Below are 26,578 nucleotides of genomic sequence, written 5' to 3'. Positions count from 1 at the left end.
ACTCATGGTGCAGCAAGCACACCTGCCTCAGGTGGGAATTTGGAAATTCACTATGGCATTTTGTTTGCTACAGTGTAAGTGTCCAGGCTCCGATTTCTAAAATGTTTTTAAGAATGACATAGAATTTACAGCACAGAAACAGGCCATTCAGCTAAACAGATCTATGCCAGTGTGTATGCACTGCCTGCCACCTTTCAGTAAGTTATCCCAATTTGGGGTGATTGCTTTGCTGAGATTAATTGCAGTAGGGACAGCAGCCGTTTAAATCTCTCCTGACGCCCTTAGCAACGCTGTACACACAAGTGTCCCTTGTGCCCAGCACGATTAGGGTGCATGGCATTGTAATATGCTGGCCTACTTGTGGAAAGATGTATTATGCATTCAAACCGCACCCTTGATTAGAAATACCAATGGGTGGGAAAGGATTGAGGACTTTGTGTAACCAGATCCAGCCTCAAATTTTGCCCCAGTCTGCCCAGAAGCACTCCAGCTTTGGCCCCAGGCTACTGAAATTCTGAGCTAATATGTTTGGAATATGTTGTTAATGCACAGAGTAAACCTTCCTCAACGTGCCTTAAACTCAAGTTCAGCAGAACAGAACTACTGCAATAGTCTGGAATTTCCATTTCTCATTAGCCATCTTAATTACCTCTCTGAGTCATATGGCCAGTTCAGTTCAATCAGTATTATCATCAGTACTAAAACTGGGCACTTTTGCACTGCAGCAAAATGGCCACGAAGATCTGGGTTGAGACTGATTCAGCCCATAGGCTTTAAGATCCTTTCCGCCAGCAGACAGACAGGGAAGCCAGCAGTTCCAAGGCCTGCACTGGACTTGATTCCAGGTCTCAAACATGAAAGGACAGTGCTGTAATGCACAGTACCACCCAGCTCCGCTCAGTCTTCAAAGTCAGCGTGCATTTTTAAAAACAAAGATGCAAATTTAAACTTCAGCAGAATTTTCTCAGAGTTTCTAAAAGTTTTTGTGATACTGAAGAATGCAACTTGTGTGGGGTGGTGAAATGCAAATGGGGGAAATGTGGCAGATGTTTTCTCTGAATAAACTCCGAGTAACAAATTAATTTGTTTTGTTTGTTGCCCTGAAAGACTAGCCTGTCTTTCAGGTGCTGTGTACTTCTAACAGTCCTTATTTTTATTTATTTGACCCAAAAACTGAACAAAATGGTATTCAGTGCAATGTATGTGTATATGTGTGAGCATGTATGTACTCGTCAATGTCCTGAGGCATTTCGCATGGCGATTCGGGACCAAGGGGAGTCTTCACGTGAAGCAGGGTTAGAGGACAGGTGATAATTGGACCAGGATAGGCAAATATATAATTCAGTCACCATTTTAAACACCTACATTCTGTCCTTATTTTATGCAAAGCTTTGATTAGAATGCTTTGATTTTATATTATTATTTATGGTTAAATAGCAAAGCACTCGACGATTTGGGAAGCAGAGAAAATAATTAGTTGGCGAATAGGAGTTTCACTACAGTACAGGCGGAGGAGCTGGGAGGTGCAAAACTGAGGTGCTGCGATACCACCACTTGCAGGAGGGTATGTGCGTGTGTGCATGCATGTGTGTAACCATCATTAGGAGGGGTAATTGAATCTGAGGATGCAATTCAGGATCTACAAAATCAGTTGGGAAAAATAAGGGGCAACCTTCTGACTTTGTGCTGTTCGTTGGAATCCTCACAGACACATTGGAAATTCAACCATGTGCAGCATGATTTTGTAAGCATTAATTCAAATGGTCAGAAAATGATGCTCAATGCATACTCAAGTTTCCAATGTGCACTACTGATAGGCAAAGCTCCTCACCAAAATGCAAACTTGTAGAATTATTCCCAATAAGTGAGTGGGTGAATAAGTGCAAAGTACTGCAAATAGGCAAAACAAATGAGGGACATATGCTCCAGGAATGGTGTTAAAATGGCTAATGATGGGTTGAGAGTGATCTCGATTTCTTGGTAGACTCAATGCTTAACATGTTTAATCAATACATAGTAGGAACCAACAAAGCAAATAGAATGCCAAACTATATAGCCAAAACAATGGCATACATGTCAGAGAAAGTCATGCTCAATCAGTATAATAGACTAGTGAGACTACAACTTGAGTCCTGTGTCCAGTTCTGGTCACTGAGACACAGAGATATTCAAGCACTGGAGGCAGGTTCAGAGGATAACTATGAGACTGATCCTTAGCATCAGAGGGCTGTGGCATGATGAAAAACTAGAGAAATTTGTGAATTTTCGGCCTCGAAAGAATTCCATTGAGAAGCAATTTTAAAGAAGAATATGAGATAGCAGTATGGAAAAGGTAGATTCAGGTAATTACTTCTAACTAAACCATGAGAATGTTACAAGGGACACAGGTTCAAACTATTAAAAGGTAAATTTAGGACTGGTATCACGAAGTCCTCCTTCACTCAGACAGTGGTCAGAAAAAGGGAATGGATGTCTAGGTAGCGCAGTGAAGGCCAAAAACCCAACAATCAACTAAAAAAATCAATTGGATGCGAGGATGCAGGGGATCTATAGTGTCTTTGTGGGTGGAAGAGCTAAAAAGGGCAAAATGGCTGTCTTTATCTGGACTTATCTTGTGGTTGCAGGAATATGGACTCTCTATGAACTTTGATTCTTTGCTGACATTTCTCAATGCAATGATAGTAAAGATAATTACATTTACATCATATAGGTATCTGTAAATGTCAGCACAGGGAAAAACTTCAGCTTTGACTTTCCATATTACCTTATAATTCCTTTATTGTGAGTTTGGTTTTGTAGAAAATTTGCCAAATAATACAATATGAGAAGGAGGAGCCAGACACACTGTCATTGGGCTCCAACCCAATTTGTGCAAGACGCACGACCTAAATGTGGTGTGAAATATTTAAATAAAAATGCCTCTATTCCTTTGTTAGTTTTTAGATTGTGCACTAATTTCAGACAATACACAGTATGCACTTCATTTATTATCACAATATATGGCCAAACTCTGCGCCTTTTATTACACACAATAGTCCATCACTGTATGCTATCAGCCTAATGGAAACCCATTGAGATTTAGTGCCCGTGTGTTCATTTTTTGATAAAAATTATTACAAAAATTCCATACAAAAACTATTTTCATATAAATCTTGCATTTCCACAAATAAACATGAACATCTTGAAAATCTGCTCACAAGGAGTTGTAGCAGTAGTGACTTGAGATTTAGTGCATTCTACAAAAGAGTCTCCTGCAACATTACCATGGGGTCATGTCAATGAACAATCCTATATCCATAATTAATCAGACGGAACCACACGAGTTGAAAGGCCAGGTGTCAAATCACTTCAGCTGGATGTGGGAGCAGGTGGGTGACGCAACGTGAAAGGAACAATTCTTGAGACCCAGGGGGAAAAAACACACTCTTCTGTTACCACAATGAGGTACGCAAACCAAAAGGAATATAGACTGTTCGTTAAACCCTACGCCATCATTCAAATTTTGAAAAACTACTTTGCAATCCATCATTTAGGAAGTTTAATTGTCTAATGGTCTTTCATTTTGTGAGGGTTCAATGCAGTCTGATCCACTTTAAAAAAAAACTAAATTTGACAGAAAACAATTATTGCCTTGTGTTCCCTTCTGGTGGTGATACAAACACTTGAAAGATCGCACGAAGGTTTCACCATTTCTTTCCAATGCCTCCCAGTTCTCTTTCACCTTTAACCTCAATTATTTTGAACAGCTTCTATTACAGCAACTGCACAACTTTGGACATTGAACAGTACCATTTCCAGCTCGCCTTAGTTTAGCTAAAACTCAACATCAGTTCTCTCTTTGTTTTCCAGTTTTCCTTTTCCTTTATTATCACCATCCATTTCCTATATGGGAAAAAGAGAGGGAGGGATGAGAAGAGGAAGGGAGGGAAAAAGTCTTTACTGGGTTTTTATTATTTTATTTGCAAGTTTTGGTCCTTGACAATGTTTCGGAATCTGATTTTGACCACCCTGTTTTCATATGGTAGGTAATTTTTTTTCCGACACGGCAACATGAGGTAACTCGCTTGTTCGGCACGGTTTGCATATTTCCACAGGAAACACTCTTGCAGGTGATTGGGAACAAAGATTACTGTTTGTGCTCGGTGTGGATTTTCTACACTTTATGCCATTGTTTCCTTGCCGGGCAATCTCCTGTCGTTGAACGTATGCATGTTGATAACTTCTTCTGTTTTCACTATGACTGGTGCCTGAGGCCTGTGTTTCATACGCCGTTGACACTTGAGAGACAACCTGAGCTCCTCAACCATGGCACTACAGAAGGACCTCTGTGGGGAAAATTAAAGACTGAAAATGAGATCAACCTGCAATGCCTTGAAGCGACAGTGAAATCACATGTTAGCTTAGATTTCTCTGCCCTAACATCAGGCAAGCTTGGCAATGATTGAAAGTAAAGCATTTAGCTTGCTACTTCCCTTTAAATAAAAATGACACGATTGCTTTTGAGAATAATGTACTCTGTTTACATCGTAAAGAACTATAAGAATGTTGTATTTATTACATTCCGAGTTATCAAATATTTCATCTACTTGAAAAGAATATATACAGCATTAATAAATTATAATCATAATACTGAGAGTCAGTAGCTACCATTGGTAGAATTCCAATTGTCAACCCCCCGCGCCCCCCCGCCCTCCCCCGTGCCCAACCATTCTTTAACATAACTAGTAAAACAGTTAGGGATAGAAATTCGGTATTGCCCTCTTTGAAATGGTGATACCCCTGGGGCGCTACCTTTAGGGCCGGGCGATGTCTACTGCCTCAAAGTGGGATATTCAGTTGTATCGCCCCAAGAGGAGAGTGGAGCGCCATGAGAAGCGTTCCGCACTCCTTTTCAGGCGCTAATGGAGTGATAGCACAGGAGGCCTATTCAACTTTTGGCGCTAGGATGCCCCCTGGCACTAATCAACCAAATTTCTAGTCCTTCGAGTTTCCAAGCTGGATTGTGATGTTTATTTGTAAAGATTACTCGAAGTTAAATGAAGAGTACACTATTGAACAAAAAAAATGAACTCTAATATTGCCATCATCTAGACTGTAACCCATGTTCAAAATCTAAAAATAAAACAGTTACAATGAGAAAGAAAAAAATCCTACCTAACTGCATTATTAATGCTAAAATTCCACATTTTATGTTATTCTGACACTCATCAACCATCTCTTTTCATTTGGACTCTGCTAATGCCAGTTAATGCAGCAATCTTTTAACCCATAGTGGATGTCATAGGTCAGTGTTCCAACATCAACTATGACAAATCAATCAAACCTCTTTTCATCTTTTAATGATTGCACAGAAATGGCTGAAAGGCTCAGCCCCCAAGCTTCCTTTCTAATCAGTTTGTGACTCCTTCTGCCACTGCATCAGGGTATTCAAGTGATGAATCGCGAAGAAACCACCAGTCCGGAAACTTAACCCCCGAGGCAAAATAAGTCCTACAAAAACGTGGACATGTGACAAGATGTAATTTTTGCATGACAAAATTAAACAGGAGAAATGTGCTAAAAATGACTGGACAAACAGAGGTGCAATGACTACAATGCTTTGGTTTCAATTGTTCACTACAATCTGTCATTTTTCTGTCGCTACAGCCATAATTCTCTTTAAACAGCTAACAAATGCATGAGACTGGAAAAAAAACCCGCAGTAGCATATTAAGGCTAAATAGCAGGTTTGGCAGTAAACAAGTTAAACATTTAGATTTATTAATCATTGCTCAAATGACTGAACAAAATTTCTCTATGGGGAAATTCAACAATTTTTCTTTCTAATGGCGACCAACTTGAATCATTTGATCATTCTGTCATCAGCAGTAAATGGGACAGGGTTTGTCCCAGTGCTAAACTACTTGATTCAACGTGCCAGCCACAGAAATGGCAAGTCATCACTTTTTGGTTTAATATTGGCAGAATAATCATTGCACATCTACAGAAATAAGCAGTGTTTAATTAAAAAAGAAAAGTCAGAAGACGCACAGTAGAGACAAAGCATTATGGTTAATTAAAAGCACAGCAGATTATAGCATGAATCAAAAATGCTATAAATGACAAACATGGATTCAGCTACTTAAGCCTATTATCTGACAAACACTGATTCAGTGGCAACATGGTTATGAATTGAGATATGGATTCAGCGATTGCTGTTCTCATGCACTTTCCCCTCTGCTGTGTTATCTGTGTTAATGAAGCATAGTCATATTGCTTATCTTTGATGTTTTTTACTGCACTGAAATACACTGAACTGCCAATAACTACTTAACACAATTACATTTATTGAATTGAAACACCAAATACAATGGATAAACAATGAAAAAAAATCAAATATATTCCATTTTTTTGCAGTCGAAGATCAGAATGCAGTTCAGAGACAAAACAACATTTATGGCATTACTGACTGGATTATTCATGTTGCGCTTGAATTTATACCCATGTTTGCCCAATACAATAAATGATTTATATCATATACCACTGCATTAATGTTAACATGGAAAAATCATTGCCATACACTTTCAAAGAAACATTTTTTTTTTAAAGGGCTTTATCAAAGCCAGTGACTATTAACTAAAACAGCACAGATTCTTTTTACAAAATTTGAATTCTGAGTTCTTTTGATTTTGTTGTCACAAAACATACACTCAAAAATTAAGCAATATTCTTGTCAGAGAATCTGGACATTTAGATATAATTCAATAAAATTTCACTCTAATGAAAGATCAGTGGGACTGCACTATACAATCTCCAGTAACTTACAGATGCGCTGGAAAAGTCTTTTACCTTCTCAAGCTGTGCATTTTTTTTCGACTTGTACAGAAATTCGCCCACCGCCACAAAGATGGAGAGTACAAGACCTGCAGCCAGTACTATAAAGATGCCACCAATGTTCTGGACTCCTAAAGCACTGGCTTCTTTGCTCTCTTCCTCTGGGCAGCCATTTCCCCTCCACCATTTCTCTTTCATCATGTGCAGTTTCCCTTCTTCCTGCAGCTGGAGAATGGCGATAGTGATCTTTTCCCTATACGGTGAACCTGGCGATAAACAAAGTGAAACTAGATTAGCCGCTGCAGTCTTCCACCAGTTTCTTTACACTACTTCTGACAGCCACATTGCTTTAGACTTCCATGTGGTCTCGAAATGCAGCACAATCAAACACGTCGCACTGTCACTGCAAAACTAGTTTGCTGGTGGCAGTGAGGTAGTGAGGTAGACCAGTGTTGTGGGGGTAGTGTGCACCCAAACCGAGGCCAGTCCGGAACTGGATCTCAGGTAGGGTGGTCAACAATCCTCCAGGAAACTCCAGGAGTTAAAATTAATCCCCTGGACACTGTCGCGGGCAACCCAGGAGAAAAATCATAGGGGCGTTAACAACAAGTGTGCTTCTTTAATTTTCTTTCAACGCTTTTGTTTATTAAAATATTAGAGATGGGAGGGAAATGACTGTTTAACTGGGCAGAATGGTTGGAGGCAGGAGATCATGCGAGAACACATCCCGGAATACATCCAATCCCCTAGCCTCAGGCACCCGTTGTGCCTCAACAGGTAGCTCATCCCTTCAGGAAGATTGAACTTTGGCCCGCTTGTCCTCAACCTTCGGTAAATCCTGGGGTGGGGGAAAGGACCGCAGGCTGGGGTGTCGAACGTGGCCAGCAGGAGTGCTGTGAATCTGTACTGACCATTTTTGTGTCCGTGGCGCTTGCCATGGCTACCTCCACGGCAGCAAAACATGAGCGGCGCAGCCCAATGTTCCCAAAGGGTCTAAAACGTGTGTTGAGCCCCTTGTTACAACAACAATTATTTGTATTTATATAGCACCTTTAATGTAGTAAAACGTCCCAAGGCGCGTCACAGAAGCATTATAAAACAAAATTTGACACCAAGCCGTGTAAGGAGTTATTAGGGCAGATGATATTAGAAGATATTAGGACAGGTTTTACAGAGCGTCTTCAAGGAGAAAAGAGAGGTAGAGAAACGGAGAGATTTAGGGAGGGAATTCCAGAGGTTAGGGCCTTGGAGGCTGAAGGCACAGCCACCAATAGTGGAGCAATTAAAATTGGGAATGCTCAAGAGGCCAACAATAGAGGAGCGCGGATATCTCTGCGGGTTGTGGGCTGGAGCAGATTATAGAGATAGGGAGCACCAAAGCTGCAGAGGTAATGTTCCCTTTAAACTGTGCGGCTGCACAGTGCTCCAAGGGTCCTGTGCAGCCAGTGAGCCAGCTTTTATATTGAAAAAAATGTGCATGCGTGGACTTTTGAATGGGCCGTGCAGCCCGTTAAAGGGGCCATGTGGCCCCCAAAACATTAGGGGGACATTGCATGGAGCGATTTGAAAACAAGGATGAGACTTTTAAAATCGAGGCTTTACGTAACCATAAACCAATATAGGTCAGTGAGCACATGGTTGAAGGATGAACAGGACTTGGTGCAAGTTACGGCAGCCGAATTTTGAATGACCTCAAGTTTATGGAGGGTAGAAAGTGGGAGGCCGGCCAGAAGTGCATTGGAATAGTCAGATCTAGAAGTAACAAAGGTATGGATGAGGGTTTCAGCAGCAAAGGAGCTGAGGCAGGGGCGGAGTTGGGTGAAGTTCCGGAGGTGGATACTGGCAGTCTTAGTAATGGCATGGATATGTGATCGGAAACTCATTTGGGGATCAAATCTGATACCAAAGATGCGAACAGTGAGGTTTAGCCTCAGACAGTTGCCAGGGAGACGGATGGAGTCAGTAGCTCGGCAACTTTGTGGCGGGGACCAAAGACAGTGGCTTTGGTCTTCCCAATATTTAGTTGGAGGATATTTCTGCTCAACTAATACTGGATGTCGGATAAGCAGTGTGACAATTTAGAGATAGCGGAGGGGTCGAGAGAGGTGGTGGTGAGATAAAGCTGGGTGTTGTCAGCGTACATGTGGAAACTAATGCCTTGTTTTTGGATGATGTCGCCGAGGAATAAGAGTTCTAGGTGTCTACCCTAGATGTCTGAAAATCGCTGAGGTTTTTCAGACGTCCTTGGGGCAGAGGGCATTGCCCTGCAAAATTGGTCATTTTGGTCCCGTTATCTGTCCAGAAGCCAGGTGCAACGATGACCAATAACCCATTGATCGAAATAGCCAATTTGTAGAGATTGGCCATTTAGGCATCCATTCAATCAGAATGAACAATAAAAAGGCTATACTGACAGCTAAAATTATCAGATTTTTAAAAATGCGCTTCTGTGTTTAGGTGAAGTTTGGCAGTGGATGAACTAAAATGTACAGTGTTAAAAAGGCTGATAACAAAGAGAAGATTTACTATTTAAATCAGAGTTTTGTATTGTTGGATACGTAATTGCATGCCAAGTGAATGAATGGGTTGTGATTCAATAGTTTCAAGTTCTATGCTTGGATCACACTGGGCCCTCTCCAATAGTTAACTGCATCATCATCATCATAGGCAGTCCCTCAAAATCGAGGAAGACTTGCTTCCACTCAAAAAATGAGTTCTCACGTGACTATACAGTCCAATATGGGGATTACAGTCTCTGTATCACGTGAGCCAGACATGGTTGGAGGAAAGCCTGGTTTGCCACACGCTCCTTCCACTGTCTGCGCTTGATTTCTGAATACTCTCGGCGCCAATACTCTAGGTGCTCAGCACCCTCCCGGATGCTACATAATGCTACATCACTACGTGATGAAGATGGCAGTGCAACATTTTTTTTCTTTTCAGCGGCACTCCAGAACCAGTTTGCTAGCTCAATTATAAGCCAGCAGGAGATAAGGGTTGGAAAAGCCAACTGGAGCAGGAGGAACCAAAGGCCAAGAAGCATAGACTGTATAAGTGAGGTTGGTCCAATAGACAGGTAGACAGGAAAAGTGCTGGTTGCTGTGTTAATATAAATGTGCTACATTTGCATCAGATAAAGTTGTTATATTATATTTTCAGTATTCAATTATACAAATTTCTTCTTAAATTACCTTTGATAATAATCGTCAGAATTATTCATGTTTTGAAGATTAAACAATAATTTGAAAAATGATATTTTATTGCCCTATAAGTCAAACTACATAATTGTTATATTTATTCCAAAAATTTTAAATATAAGATGCACAAATCTGCTCAATTGATGAACTCATATAACTGTACAGATACATAAATTGTGCACAAACCACTAGAAAAGAAAGAAAGGGGATTGTTTGCTAGTGCTTTTGGGGAGGGTTTAAACTAATATGGCAGGGGGATGGGAATCTAAGCAGGGAGACAGAGAGAAGTAAAATGGGGGCAGAAGCAAAAGTAGAAAGGAGATAAGTAAAAGTGGAGGGCAGAGAAATCAAAGGCAAAAATCAAAAAGGTCCACATTACAACATAATTGTAAAAGGACAAAGAGTGCTAAAAAAACAATCCTGAAGGCTCTGTATCTCAATGCGAGGAGCATTCATAATAAGGTGGATGAATTAACTGCGCAGACAGCTGTTAACAGATATGATGTAATTGGGATTATGAAGACATGGCTCCAGGGTGACCAAGGCTGGGAACTCAAAATCCAGGGGTATTCATTATTCAGGAAGGATAGACAGAAAGGAAAAGGAGGTGGGGTAGCGTTGCTGGTTAAAGAGGAAATTAATGCAATAGTAAGGAAGGACATTAGCTTGGATGATGTGGAATCTGTATGGTTGGAGCTGCGGAACACCACAGGGCAGAAAATGCTAGTGGGAGTTGTGTACAGACCACCAAACAGTAGTAGTGAGGCTGGGGATGGCATCAAACAGGAAATTAGGGATGCATGCAATAAATGTACTGCAGTTATCATGGGTGACTTCAATCTACATATAGATTGGGTTAACCAAACTGGTAGCAATACGGTGGAGGAGGATTTCCTGGAGTGTATAAGGGATGATTTTCTGGACCAATATGTCGAGGAACCAACTAGAGAGCTGGCCATCCTAGACTGGGTGATGTGTAATGAGAGAGGATTAATTAGCAATCTTGTTGTGCGAGGCCCCTTGGGGAAGAGTGACCATAATATGGTAGAATTCTTCAGTAAGATGGAGAGTGACACAGTTAATTCAGTAACTAGGATCCTGAACTTAAAGAAAGGTAACTTGGATGGTATGAGACGTTAACTGGCTAGGATAGATTGGTGAATGATATTTAAAGGGTTGACGGTGGATAGGCAATGGCAGACATTTAAAGATCACATGGCTGAACTTCAACAATGGTACATCCTGTCTGGCATAAAAATAAAACGGGGAATGTGGCTCAACTGTGCTAACAAGGGAAATTAGGGATAGTGTTAAATCCAAGGAGAAGGCATATAAATTGGCCAGAAAAAGCAGCAAACCTGAGGACTGGGAGAAATTTAGAATTCAGCAGAGAGGACAAAGGGTTTAATTAGGAGGGGGAAAATAGAGTATGAGAGTAAGCTTGTAGGGAACATAAAAACTGACTGCAAAAGCTTCTATAGATATGTGAAGAGAAAAAGATTAGTGAAGACAAATGTTGCAGTCAGAATCAGGTGAATTTATAATGGGGAACAAAGAAATGGCAGACCAAGTGAACAAATACTTTGGTTCTGTCTTCACTAAGGAAGACACAAATAACCTTCCAGAAATACTAGGGGACCGAGGGTCTAGCGAGAAGGAGGAACTGAAGGAAATACTTATTAGTCAGGAAATTGTGTTAGGGAAATTGATGGGATCGAAGGCCAATAAATCCCCAGGGCCTGATAGTCTGCATCCCAGAGTACTTAAGGAAGTGGCCCTAGAAATAGTGGATGCATTGGTGGTGATTTTCCAATATTATATAGACTCTGGATCCTATGGATTGAAGGGTAGCTAATGTAACCCCACTTTTTAAAAAAGGAGGGAGTGAGAAAACAGGGAATTATAGACATATTAGCCTGACATTCAGTAGTGGGGAAAATGTTGGAATCAATTATTAAAGGTGTAATAGCAGCGCATTTGGAAAGCATTGACAGGATCTGTCCAATAAGCATGGATTTATGAAGAAAAATCATGCTTGACAAATCTTCTAGAATTTTTTGAGCATGTAACCAATAGAGTAGACAAGGGAAAACCAGTGGATGTGATGTATTTGGACTTTCAAAAGGCTTTTGACAAGGTCCCACACAAGAGATTGGTGTGCAAAATTATAGCACATGATATTGGGGGTAATGTATTGACGTGGATAGAGAACTTGTTGGCAGATAGGAAGCAGAGAGTCGGGATAAAAGGGTCCTTTTCAGAATGGCAAGCTGTGACTAGTGGGGATACCGCAAGGTTCAGTGCTGAGCTATTTACAATATACATTAATGATTTAAACGAAGGAATTGAATGTAATATCTCCAAGTTTGCAGATGACACTAAGCTGGGTGGCAGTGTGAGCTGTGAGAAGAATGCTAAGAGGCTGCAGGGTGATTTGGACAGGTTAGGTGAGTGGGCAAATGCATGGCAGGAACAGTATAATGTAGATAAATGTGAGGTTATCCACTTTGGTGGCAAAAACAGGAAGGCAATTATCTGAATGGTGACAGATTAGGAAAAGGGGAGGTGCAACGAGACCATTGAAAGTTGGCATGCAGGTACAGCAGGCGGTGAAGAAGGCAAATGGCATGTTGCCCTTCATAGCGAGAGGATTTGAGTATAGGAGCAGGGAGGTCTTACTGCAGTTGTACAGGGCCTTGGTGAGGCCACACCTTGAATATTGTGTACAGTTTTGGTCTCCTAATCTGAGGAAGGACATTCTTGCTATTGAGGGAGTGCAGCGAAGGTTCACCAGACTGATTCGCGGGATGGCAGGACTGACATATGAAGTAAGATTGGATCGACTAGGTTTATATTCATTGGAATTTAGAAGAATGAGAGGGGATCTCATAAAAACATATAAAATTCTGACGGGATTGGATAGGTTAGATTGCAGGAAGAATGTTCCCGATGTTGGGGAAGTCAAGAACCAGGGGTCACAGTTTAAGGATAAGGGGTAAGCCATTTAGGACCGAGATGAGGAGAATCTTCTTCGCTCAGAGAATTGTGAACCTGTGGTATTCTCTACCACAGAAAGTTGTTGAGGCCAGTTTGTTAGATATATTCAAAAGAGAGTTAGATGTGGCCCTTACAGCTAAAGAGATCAAGGGGAATGGAGGGAAAGCAGGAATGGAGTACTGAAGTTATATGATCAGCCATGATCATATTGAATGGTGGTGCAGGCTCGAAGGGTCAAATGGCCTACTCCTGCACCTATTTTCTATGTTTCTAACTTAGATTTATATCGCACCTTTCATGACTTTAGGATGTCGCCAATCGCTTTACAGCCAATGAGGTACTTTTGAAGTGTAGTCACTGTTGTAACGTAGGAAATGCAGTAACCAATTTGTCCAGAGCAAAGTCCCACAAACAGCAATGTGATAATGAACAGATAATAGGCCCAAAATTGGCCCACGCTGGGTTTGGGGAAGTCATTTTGCCTAAAGTGATTTGGGCTCTTTTTAAAAAAATGTTGCCTGCAGTAACGGAGCATTTCCCCGGCGTTCGCACAGGGCAATAAGGGGTTGGCGTTCACAGTGAGGACGTCATCGCTGTGCATGTGCCGGGTTGCGGCGCAAAGCACTTTTCGCTGGTGGAGCCCCAGGGGCAATTGCGTGCGGGTCGATGTGACTGCCACGTTTACATGCGACTGCGCTAACTGGCCCTGCGTAAAGGAGCAACCCGGGAAAAGGGCATCCGTGGGCGGAGAGTTGGGCCATTTGCCCAACTTCTGCCCGAGAAATTCTTACGTCTGAAATTCTCAGCTTAAGAGAGTTAAAATACAGAAAAATTACTTTTATCAATAATTTATACATTTAAAATCCTGTGAAATAAGGTAAATTGGTAAATTTATTCTTCAAAAAATGTAGTTTTGTTTTAAATATTTAATTAAATACCATTTTAATTAATTTTAAATGTGTGATGTTTTTTAAAAATGTATTTGATGTGTAGATATATTTTTGGGGGTTATTCCCATTCATACTTACGGTGTTTCCGTGCATACAGAATCCCCATAAGCATGAATAGGGATCCTCTTTTTTCATTCGTTGGGCCGGCCCACATGATCCCAGGGGAGCTTGCGAACTGACTGCACCCCTGAGATACGTGGGCCTCTACCCCTGCATACCTAGAGAGCCCCTGGAACTCAAATCTCCGTACCTCCCGGACCACCAGGTACACGGGCATTTTATTTGCAGATCGGAAGCCTCCGACCACAAACTCAGGGCCATTTTGTTAGAAAATCGAAATTTCTCTATTGAGATAAAAAAAACACACACCTATTTTTATAAACTGTGGATGGGTACACTAGTGATTTTATTAGGGCATATTAGATTTATTGTTCCTTTGTAAAATCAAATACAATTTAAATTTTATGCAGCCAAATTAATCTTGTTTTTGAATTATTGCGCGGAATAAAATTTAAATTGCTGCATTTTTTAACGACATTATTAAGTGGATTTTTGTTTCTGCAGCTGAAGGCTAGCTGTTACCATACAACCATTATCAAAGAAAGACTTATCTCTGTTCCCCTAGCAATGATTATAGGCCATGCCATACATATTCATTATTTTAGTCTAATTATAGATTTTCATGGTTACACCTTTCAAATTTCCACTATGCATAGTAAAACAAATGTTACATTGGGGCTAAAATTCCGGCCTCGCTGCGTCCATACGGAATACATATGGACCCGGCGAGGGCCCGCAAAAGCCGGTTTTCGGCACGCAATGAGTATGTGCTGAAAACCAGCTTTTCCGATCTGTCACATTTTAGCTTGACAGATCTTCTGCCTCCCCACAGCCAGGGCATTTGTGCAGACGAGGTTGGGCTATTTGTCCAACTCTTGTCCAGCGAATGTCCTTAAAACGCTTGCGCTTGGTAAAAGCAGGCGCAAAGCCTACTCTTACCAGTGTAAGAGTTTCAAAACATATAAAAATAAAATTTAAATACCTTGTCCACTAAGGTAAGTTTATTTTCAACCCTATTAAAACACTTTATATAAAAATCCAAAAAATATATTTTTTTTCTAAGACATTTAATTAACTTTAATTTCAATTAATTTCAAATAAGTGAGGTGTTTTTTTAATTTTTTATGTTGTGTTTAATGTATTTTTTTTTTCTTATTGATAGCAATAAGAACTCGGAGATTTGTGCGACCCTCGAGGACGGGAGCGTGCTCCGAAGCGCAGGAAGAGAAGGCTTTCCACCACAATTGCAGGCGCCTCTAGGACCACCAGGTACTTTCGGAAAAAATTCTCGGGTCGGAGGCGTTCGTCCGAAGGAAGCCTCCGACCCGAATTTCAAGGCCATTATCTGAACAAGGCAACTGACATCAAAATGCGTAAAGTAATTGTGAATACATGGCCCTTCAGCAAAGTGGAAAGCCATAGCCTAGAAATGACTGTTGGTGATAATAACACAAGCACTTAATGCATACAAATGACATTCCTCTGTCTACTATTTTAACACAGGGATTAACTCAATTTATTTGAAATGGGTTGACACCGCTGGTAATAAAGGTTTACATTTATGATGGTTTATTGCTGCAACTTTACATACACAACCTCCTAGTTTACAAACCCCATTTTGCAGATTGATTTGTCTAGTCTGAATCCAGTCATTTGCCTCGCTACAATATTAGTATAGCATCCACTGGTGTTAAGGAATCATTTCTAAATTGTCATACTCAAACTGATAAATCATTGCACATTTGTCTGTGGTGACCATTACTGACATTCTCATTCTCTCTTTACCTGGAGGTGCAATCCTCCTGCTCATAAATTTTGTGGAAAAGTTGCAGCACAAAGTAATTTCTTGTTTTTCATTCACACTAACTTTCTCTTTAAAATTATTATTGACATGAGAAAGTTCATCTCCCTGGTGTCACACACATATACACTTTCAGTACAGTTTTTTGGCAACGATCAGGAGCAAGACTGCAGGCCAATTCCACCTTCCTATCTCTGAATGCTGAAGCAAATTGCAGTATCTTCACAGTTCCTCCAATTAAGGTTGGCTTACTCTGCACACACTAAAGATGAAAGATAGTTTATTCCTGATCATGGTGTTATGTTGCACCATGATGGTATGACACAGGGCTCGATGGGTGAGCAAGTCTTTGCCTGTGTATTAGCAAAATACTGCGGATGCTGGAAACTGGAATAAAATCAGAGAATGCTGGAAATCTCAGCGGGTCAGGCAGCATCTGTGGAGAGGAAGCAGAATTAACGTTTCGGGTCAATGACCCTTCGTCAGAACTGGAGATTGTTCAGAAAGAACAGATTCTTAGAAAGAACAAAAGGGAAGGTCTGTGATAGGTTGGAAGACAGGAGAGATTGGAAAGATAAAAGGGATGATGGCCCAAATTCAAATGGGAATGCCAGGAGTTAGACAAACATTAGTCAAGATAGGGTGTGAATGGCAGGATAATGGTCAACTGCCATTAGAGACAAGGAGAAAAAAAGAAACAGACTCGTGGTGTGGGCGGGGGCCGGGGGTGGGTGGGGGCCGAGGGAAGGGAGCCAAAGATTGGCAGCGGTTTCGCTCTGAAATTTTTGAATTCGATGTTGCGTCCAGAAGCCTGTAAAGTGCTGAAACAAAAGATGAGGTGCTGATCCTCGAGCTTGCATTGAGCTGCATTGGAACATTATAGGAGACCGAGGATGGAGAGGTCAGAGTGGGAATGGAGTGGAGAATTAAAGTGACAGGTGACCGGGAGCCCAGAGTCACACTTGCGGACTGAACAGAGGTGCTCCGCAAAGCAGTCACCCAAACTATGCTTGGTCTCCCCAATGTACAGGAGACCACATCGTGAGCAGCGAATACAGTGTACTAGTTGAAAGAAGTACAAGTAAATTGCTGTTTCACCTGGAAGGAGTATTTGAGTCCCTGGATAGTGGGAAGGGAGGAGGTAAAAGGGCAGATATTGCATCTCCTGCACTTGCACAGGAAGGTGATGGGATGCTGGGGTGACTGCGGAATGGACCAGGGTGTCACAGAGGGAGCAGTCCCTTCGGAATGCGGAGAGGGGAGGGGAAGATGCGATTAGTGGTGGGATCACACGGAAATGGTGGAGGATAATCCGTTGAAAGTGGAGGCTGGTGGGGTGAAAGGTGAGGACAAGGGGAAGCTTGTCATGATTCTGAGAGGGAGGGGAACCTATCACAGACCTTCCATTTTGTTCTTTCTTCCCCTCCCCCTTTCAGTGCTTGTTAAGAATTTGTTCTTTACGAACACTCTCCAGTTCTGATGAAGGGTCATCGACCCGAAATGTTAACTTTGCTTCCTCTCCACAGATGCTGCCTGACCTGCTGAGATTTCCAATATTTTCTGTTTTTATTTACCTGTGCATTGTTTTCCTATGAGTGTAGAGACATGCCAACAGAAAAGCACTCGGAGCAGTCCCTCTGATTTAAAGTGCCCAATGACAGTGAAGCCGGAGTAAAGGGTCCAGTTTGGATTGTCTCAGGAAAACCATCACAACCATTTTATCTTTCACCATTATGCAGCTGCAGATCCTTACAGTGATGCAATGGAACAGTTTTAGGGTGTGAATCTCTTCTGCTGGGGATTTTCATGCAGTTTCAAGGGATATCAAGGGCATTGCGGCCTCTATATGCTCGAATTGCAGGTAAAAAGGATAAAGCCTGGAATACACAATGCCTTTTTTCCTTCAATGCTTGTTCAATTTTCAAAGCATTCATTGTACAAGCTTAATGGCAGTGCAAGGCTGTTTCAGCTTTGTACTGGTGCTAAACTTGTACAATGTAAGTCAGTTGTCAAGACCCAAACCAACTCCAGAGTAAAGCTGGATGAGACTATCTCCTCCAAGGAGACTGAGTTCTCTTCGCTCTGCTGTCAAGTTGGACCAGATGCAGGCTGCATTTACATTATTATTGCAGGCTGCATTCACATTAAAACTGCAGCATTTGTGCAAAGCAAAACCACTTTGGACTGATGCTAGTTATGTTGTGAGTGCATCCTTTGTCAAACACGTTCTGTTTCATTAGGATACTCTGCTAATTGAACCCCATAAAAAGACTCTACAAATCCATCATATGGACTTGATGAAGGATTTCCTCTTGGGTTTGATAAAACAGGAACTGTACCATGATAGCCATAATAAGATTTGCTAAAGCAGTATTAAGAGCCAAAGAACAACGTGCTCATTCTAGCATAAATTGGGAAATCTTCATGTCAAACAGCTTTGCTAAGAGCTTTAGAATGAAGGATATATTTTGGCAGACTCTAGACTCCAGAAGCTTGAATAGCATTCTTCTCAGAACTGTTCTCTAAATTGTCAACATGTTCCGAAAGGAACGTCTCATACTGCAACAAGTGATTTTTTATCTTTCAGCTATAAGTGTTTGTACTAACGCCATTTTCTTGAAGCGAGCCTCCGCATCCATCAAGGCAGATTTAACGTCCTTCCATCTTACAGCGCATTGTTAAACTAATTAGTTGGGGGAGGATTCAGGTCAGCGAAAATTTAAAAAGTCAAAGAATAAGGAGAAGGCATTAGAGCAGGGTAGCACTGGGGGAAATGAAAACCAAAGTGTGACAGGAAGGGACAGAATGTATAAACATAAAGGTGAATCAGAAAGTGGAGTCAAAGCAGGGAAAAATGGAAAAAAAAATTAAAAGCTCTTTATCTGAATGCACGTAGCATTGGTAACAAAATAGATGAGTTGACGGCACAAATAGATACAAATGGGTATGATCTGATAGCCATTACAGAGACGTGGTTGCAAGGTAACCTGGACTGGGAACTAAATATTCAGGGATATTTGACAATTCGGAAGGACAGACAGAAAGGAAAAGTAGGTGGGGTAGCACTGTTAATAAAGGATAAGATCAGTGCATTAGTGAGAAACAATATTGGCTCAGAAGATCAAGATGTTGAATCAGTTTGGGTGGAGATAAGGAATAATAAGGGGAAAAAGTCACTGGTGGGTGTAGTTTATAAGCCCCCTAAACAGTAGCTACTCTGTTGGATGGAGTATTAATCAAGAAATAATGGAGGTTTGTAATAAAGGAACGGCAATAATCATGGGCGATTTTAACCTTCATATTGATTGGACAAAGCAAATAGGCCAGGGTAGCCTTGAGGAAGAGTTCATAGAGTGTATCCGGGATCATTTCCTTGAACAGTAAGTTGTGGAACCAACCAGGGAGCCGGCTATTTTAGATCTGGGGCTGTGTAATGAGACACGATTAATAAATGATCTCCTAGTAAAGGATCCTCCAGGAATGAATGACCATAACATGGTTGAATTTCATATTCAGTTGCAGTGTGAAAAAGTTGGATCTCAAACCAGTGTCCTAACATAAATAAAGGAGACTACAAAGGTATGAAGGCAGAGTTGGCTAAAGTGGACTGGGAAAATAGATTAAAGTATGGGACCGATGATGAGCAGTGGCAGACATTTAAGGAGATATTTCATAACTCGCAACAAAAATATATCCCAATGAGAAGGAAAGACTGTAAGAGAAGAGATAGGCATCTGGGCTAACTAAGGAAATAAGGGATAGTATCAAATTGAAAATAAGGGCCTACAATGTGGCCAAGACTAGTGGGAGAACAGAGGATTGGGAAACTTTTAAAAGCCAGCAAAGAACGGCCAAAAAAATGTTAAAGAGAGGGAAGATAGATTATGAAAGTAAACTAGCATGAAATGTAAACACAGATACCTGTAGTAAGAGTTTCTACAGGTACATAAAAAGGAAAAGATTGGCTAAAGTAAATGTTGGTCTTCTAGACGATGAGACTGAGGAATTAATAATTGACAACACGGAAATGGCAGAGACGTTGAACAAATATTTTATTTCGGTCTTCAAGGTAGAAGACACTAAAAACATTCCAATACTGGATAATCAAGGGGCTATAGGGAGGGAGGATACAATCACTATCGCTAAAGAAGTAGTACTTGGTAAAATAATGTGACTAAAGGTGGACAAGTTCCCTGGACCTGATGGTTTACATCCTAGAGTCTTAAGAGAAGTGGCTGCAGAGATAGTGGATGCATTGGTTGTGATCTACCAAAAGTCCCTGGATTCTGGGGAGGTCCCAGCGGATTGGAAAACCGCAAATGTAATGCCCCTATTTAAAAAAGGATGCAGACAAAAAGCAGGATACTATTGACCAGTTAGCCTAACATCTGTTGTTGGGAAAATGCTGAAATCCATTATTAAGGAAGCAGTAGCGGGACATTTGGAAAAGCATAATTCAATTAAGCAGAGTCAGTATGGTTTTATGAAAGGGAAATCATGTTTCACAAATTTGCTGGAGTTCTTTGAGGATGTAACGAGTAGGGTGGATAAGGGGGAACCAGTGGATGTGATGTATTTGGATTTCTAGAAGGCATTCGATAAGGTGCCACATAAAAGGTTACCGCACAAGATAAAAGTTCACAGGGTTGGGGGTAATATATTAGCATGGATAGAGAATTGGCTAATTAACAGAAAACAGAGAGTTGGGATAAATGGGTCATTTTCCAGTTGGCAAACAGTATTTAGTGGGGTGCCGGGTCCTCAACTATTTACAATCTATATTAATGACTTGGATGAAGGGACCGAGTGTAATTTGCCAAGTTTGCTGATGATACAAAGATGGGTGGGAAAGCAAATTGTGAGGAGGACACAAAAATCTGCAAATGAATATAAGTTAGGCTAAGTGAGTGGGCAACGATTTGGCAGATGGAGTATAATGTGGGGAAATGTGAAGTTATCCACTTTGGCAGAAAAAAATAGAAAATCAAATTATAATTTAAATGGAGAAAAGTTGCAAAGTGCTGCAGTACAGCAGGACCTGGGGGTCCTTGTGCATGAATCACAAAACGTGAGTATGCAGGTACAGCAAGTAATCAGGAAGGCAAATAGGATGTTGGCCTTTATTGCAAAGGGGGATAGAGTATAAAAGCAGAGAAGTCCTACTACAATTGTGCAGGGTATTGGTGAGACCACACCTGGAGTACTGCGTACAGTTTTGGTCTCCGTATTTAAGGAAGGATATACTTGCATTGGAGGCTGTTTGGAGAAGGTTCACGAGGTTGATTCCAGAGATGAGGGGGTTGACTTATGAAGATAGGTTGAGTAGGTTGGGCCTATACTCATTGGAGTTCAGAAGAATGAGAGGTGATCTTATCGAAACATACAAGATAATGATGGGGCTAGACAAGGTGGATGCAGAGAGGATATTTCCACGCATAGGGGAAACTAAAACTAGGGGACATAGTCTCAGAATATGGGGCTGCCCATTTAAAACTGAGATGAGGAGGAATTTCTTCTCTCAGAGGGTTGTAAATCTATGGAATTCTCTGCCCCAGAGAGCTGTGGAGGTGGGGTTATTAAATATATTTAAGGTGGAGTTAGACAGATTTTTGAGCGCTAGGGGAATAAAGGGTTATGGGAGCAGGCAGGGAAGTGGAGCTGAGTCCATCATCAGATCTGCCATGACCTTATTAAGAACATAGGAACATAAGAAATAGGAGCAGGAGTAAGCCATACGGCCCCTCGAGCCTGCTCCGCCATTTAATACGATCATGGCTGATCCGCTCATGGACACAGGTCTACTTCCCTGCCCGCTCCCCACAACCCCTTATCCCTTATCTTATTAAATGGCAGAGCAGGTTCCAGGGGCCAGGTGGCCGACTCCTGCTCCTATTTCTTATGTTCTTATGTTTTTATAAACTACAAACTCTTGCATGGTGACCTTACTCTCATTCAGTATTACTGCAACAAGAGAAATTGGGAGCTGGAGAAGCTTTCCTAAGGAGTATCCACAAAAGAGAACCTGTGGCCATTATGAGCTTGCCCACTGAAGAACAAGCAGGCAATAAGGCAGGTTTTTTTTTTATACTTGCCATGAGTAATAGAGTTAAATATAGCAAAACCAACAAGCTAGAACAAAATTGAGCAAAGGTACATAAAATAAGTATAATAAGGTGGAGAGATGGTTCACAGTCCCAGAATTCCTAAGGGGACAGTAGCACAGTGATTATGTTACTGGACCAGTAAGCCAGTAGGCCTGGACTAATGATCCAGAGATGTGAGTTCAAATCATGCCACAGCAGCTAGGGAATTTAAATTCAGTTAATTAAATCAATCTGAAATATAAAAGCTTGTGTCAGTAATGGTGACCATGAAACTACCGGATTGTTGTAAAAATAAACATCTAGTTCACTAATGTCCTTTCGGGAAAGAAATCTGCTGCCATTACCCGGTCTGGCCTATATGTGACTCCAGACCCACAGCAATGTGGTTGACTCTTAACTGCTCTCTGAAGTAGTCCAGCAAGCCATTCAGTTGTATCAATCCGCTATGACAAAGTCAGCACTGTGGGAGTAACCTTGCCTCATGGACTGCAGGGGTTCAGGAAGGCAGCTCACCATCACCTTCTCAAGGGCAATTAGGGATGGTCAATAAATGCTGGCCTTGCCAGTGACACCCACATCCCATGAATTAAAATTTAAAAATGAATATTTTCAAAAATCAGTATTATAATAAGGCAGAGGGAGGGTTCACAGTCCTAGTATCAGTATTGGCCCTGAAATTCCTGTCAGAGGCTTGCGGCAGGCAATTGCCTCCGACTGGAGAATTTTTACGAATCTACCTGGTGGTCTTGGAGGCGCCCTGGATTCCGTTGGGGTGGCCTTCCCTTCCCGCGCTGCGAAGAGCGCTCCCGTCCGGAGGGTTCCCATGCAGAAGATGCAGTCACGTGTGACTGCTCAGCCAATCAGGTACATATTCCACAGCTTTCCCAATAATAGCAATGAGAACTTGTAAATGCCGTAGAGTCCGTAGAAACTTCGTACAGACCCAGGGAGGCTGGGATTGCCAGGCCAATATAATAAAGTGGAGGAGGGGTTCACAGTCTCCCATCTGATTTTCCTGTGACTATATTTGCTGGGTTCCTCAGTTCTCAGGTGCCCCATGAAACTTGACACTCTGACCTTCATCGAACGGAGGGTCTGACTCTGCAGCGATCCCAGGGCAGACCAAAGACAGGCAATTAGATATTTTCTTGGATCTCAGCATTCAGAAATCCCTGATCTTCAAGGCCCGGCTTACAGCTGCAGGCCTTACATTGGCATCTGTTTTATAGGCACAGGAGAAGATAAATGCTTGCAGCTGCCTCTTCCACAGCACAATACAGCACCCACCACCCAGAGGGGAGAGTCTATCTTCTGCTCCATGTTAATTCTGTGCATTATAGCTCCCCAGATGATAAATACAAGAACCCAGCTAATACAGATCAAAAGATTCAAGAACTGTGTATCTTCACCTCAAGGACTGCAGCGGTTCAAGAAGGCAGCTCACCATCACCTTCTCAAGGGCAACTAGGAATGGACAACAAATGCCGGCGTTGCCTGTGATGCCCATATCCCAAGAATCAATTCAAATATATATGATTCCTTATCCTCGCTGAGTTAACTGATCTCAGCCAGGGCCAATTGGCCTCCTCACCTCAGGATAGGGAGGAAGGGGTTGTGATGTCGCCCATTGCTGTATATCCTGCCAAACCCCTAAGCTTACACACAAAGAATGATCACTTGGGCGAAGCTCATGGAGCCGCAAGACAGAAGTGAATGCCTTCTGAAAAGGGTGGTGGGAAAGAGTCATTGAAAAATTGCAGTAAGTTAGCTTGTGGTGTGTTTCCAGATCAAAAAGATCAGCACAAAATGGGGGCAGATCTTGACCATGTACAATAGTGTGAAATGGGTGATAGCTAATTGCACACCGTTTTACATCTCTCCCATTAGCATCAGTGACGTGTATTCCCTGGAATATAGAAGATTAAGGGGTGACTTGATTGAGGTTTATAGGATTTTGAAAATAATTGATAGATAAATGAGATAGATAGATGTTTGCTCGCCAAAGGTATTAAGGAATATAGAGCCAAGGCGGATGGATGGAGTTAGGATACAGATCAGCCATAATCTTATTGAATGGCGGAACAGGCTCGAGGGGCTCGAGGGACTCTTCCCATCTCCTACCCGACCCTTTCGATCTCCCACCACACCCCCTCCCCCCTCAACCATTTTGATCTCCCTCCGATCCTTCTGATCTCCCCCCCCACCACCTCTCCCGCCCCCAACCATTTTGCTCTCCCTCCGACCCTTCCGATCTCCCCCTCTGAACCTTCCAATCACCCCCCCAACACACACACACCGACCCTTCTGATCTCCTCCCCCAACCCTTCTGATTGTTCCTCTGCTCTGGACCCCGACTTTCCCCCGACTCCAGCCTCCGATCTCCCCTCTGGCCTACAATCTTCCCCACAGTCGTCGGCCTTTCCGATCTCTCCCTCCCTCCCTCCTCTCTGCTCCCCAGCTGCAACTGGTGGCAAAGCCATATTTTCAATCTGGCTGGCTGCGGCTGGGAAACAGAGACCAAAAATGGTAATCAGGCCCTGCCGTTAAATCCGGCAGGATCTGAGCCCGATCGCAAAATTGCCCCGTCACACCCTCCCCGCCTCCAAGATAAGATTGGGGTCAATACATCAGTATTTGTCAATCCTTTCATTTCATCTGATGGAGTGATAGCCTAAACTTTCTCGATAGTCGGTCGACTGTAGCCATCAGTTATCACAACGGGAGGGATTAAATTACTGCTAGTTCAGTATTGTGCTACATATTGTTAAATGTTACAATGGGATGGTCTTGTTGTTAGCATTCCATTGTTCCTGCAAAGATCAAAAATAATACGAGCATCTCATTCCTGATAAATTACAGCTTGGAGAGTAGCCTTTATGGTGAGGATAAATAATTCATGAATGTATGTATGAGTCAGTGTTAGTTACGGAGGTCTAATAAAATAATATCTGTTAGTTGCATCAACAGTATTGAACTCATCAGTTTAAACAGTACAGGATGAACAGTTCCTGATACAGTGCGAGATTTGTAGTATTTCACTATGTGAACATTTTTCAGTGGAATCACTTGTCCAGTGCTGCAGTCTGTGAGGCGTTAGTGGTGGTGAGCATTGAATCAAAGCTGAATCACTGTGTTTGAAAATGATTTTCTGGACTCTGTCCTTTAAGACTTGACTGATTGAATCCTCAAGAGATACTCCAGCAAGTGGAGGGATATCAACCAAAAGCCCCTTTAGTGGCAATGCAGAGTTCTTTACTACTGAGCAAGCATCTTGCTCAATAGGCACTGATATCCAACATGTCTTACAAAGCCAAAGGACTCCCTCCCCCCTCCTCATGTAAGAACAACATTTCTTTCTGTGACAAGTCAGGAAAAAACTGTTTGGGCAAAGTTCTCATCAGGTGCTGTGCACCTTCTGTGTTTAAATATGATTCTGTTGCAGTTTTCACATTGCACAACTGCCATTGTCTCAGTATCTCTGCAATGCAGTGGAGCATCTTCAGTTGTTCAGCTTAGCTAGTTGGGGAACTTGCCAGTTCTCTCTCTATATTTATAGTTAATACAGAGAATGTCTCTTCTCTTCTTCTTTGGTCCTGGGCCATTTCTTTATTTAATCTGTAGCTCGATCCCCAGAACATGATTGTCGAAAGTCATTTGAATCAAGTGAAAAAGCACTTGTTTCACTTGCTTGGTCTGAGCTGGCAGTTCCCAGTTTAGAAGTCAGATGCTTTTTATTTGCTTCTTTGGAGTGCAAAAAAAAACTGGAGGATGCCATTGCAGCAGGAGTCTCCCAAAATACAAAGTAGAAGTGACAGTACCTTACTGAGGCTATCACCTTAATAGCGTGCTTACAATTATGCTATGAATGACAGGATGGCTTCATTTCCATTCTATTCTCTTGTCTTCTCTCATTATAAAGCAAGAGAAAGACAGAGCAAACATGGCTGAGTAAGAATGGTGGCGAATCTATCAGCAAATCTATGAAGTGAAAAGATAAACAATAGGGAGGAGCGACTACATTATGACACAGTGAGGGTACAGTATTGGATTATTTTTTTCACAGCAGTGCAAGTGGAGAGCCATGTTTTCAGCACCTGCTAGCTTCATAGTGAAATTGGAGAAACAGAACTCCGTGCATGGTCCTCAAATATATGCACAGAGCGCTGTTCCTGATTTTGACTATTTGCCTCTGATCTCTGGGAAGTACATCACATAAGAACATAAGAACATAAGAATTAGGAACAGGAGTAGGCCATCTAGCCCCTCGAGCCTGCTCCACCATTCAATAAGATCATGGCTGATCTGGCCGTGGACTCAGCTCCACTTACCCGCCCTCTCCCTGTAACCCTTAATTCCCTTATTGGTTAAAAATCTATCTATCTGTGAGCTAGCCTCAACTGCTTCCTTGGGCAGAGAATTCCACAGATTCACAACCCACTGGGAGAATAAATTCCTTCTCAACTCGGTTTTAAATTGACTCTCTGTATTTTGAGGCTGTGCCCCCTAGTTCTAGTCTCCCCTACCAGTGGAAACAACCTCTCTGCCTCTATCTTGTCTATCCCTTTCATGATTTTAAATGTTTCTATAAGATCACCCCTCATCCTTCTGAACTCCAAGGGGTAAAGACCCAGTCTACTCAATCTATCATCATAAGGT

General features: G+C 41.9%; 1 protein-coding gene across 3 annotated transcripts in view; it reads right to left on the bottom strand.

Annotated features, from left to right (window-relative positions):
- Positions 1-4,096: 4,096 nt before the first annotated feature.
- The window catches only part of LOC139267373 (glutamate receptor ionotropic, kainate 2), a 319,999-nt gene continuing 297,517 nt past the window's right edge, over positions 4,097-26,578 (bottom strand). The window contains exons 15-16 of one of the 3 annotated variants that reach the window (XM_070885607.1): positions 6,829-7,079; positions 4,097-4,325 (exon numbers count right to left, since the gene is read on the bottom strand). In XM_070885607.1, coding sequence (XP_070741708.1) covers positions 4,161-4,325; positions 6,829-7,079 — 416 coding nt within the window. In that variant the 3' untranslated portion in view covers positions 4,097-4,160. Of the gene's footprint in view, positions 4,326-5,329; positions 5,491-6,308; positions 7,080-26,578 lie in introns of those variants that run through there. The other 2 variants (XM_070885604.1, XM_070885603.1) reach the window with 2 other exon arrangements.

The sequence above is a fragment of the Pristiophorus japonicus genome, chromosome 7 (genome assembly GCF_044704955.1).
Source record: "Pristiophorus japonicus isolate sPriJap1 chromosome 7, sPriJap1.hap1, whole genome shotgun sequence".
NCBI classification, from domain to species: domain Eukaryota; kingdom Metazoa; phylum Chordata; class Chondrichthyes; family Pristiophoridae; genus Pristiophorus; species Pristiophorus japonicus.
This window is presented reverse-complemented; position numbering and strand designations above follow the sequence as displayed.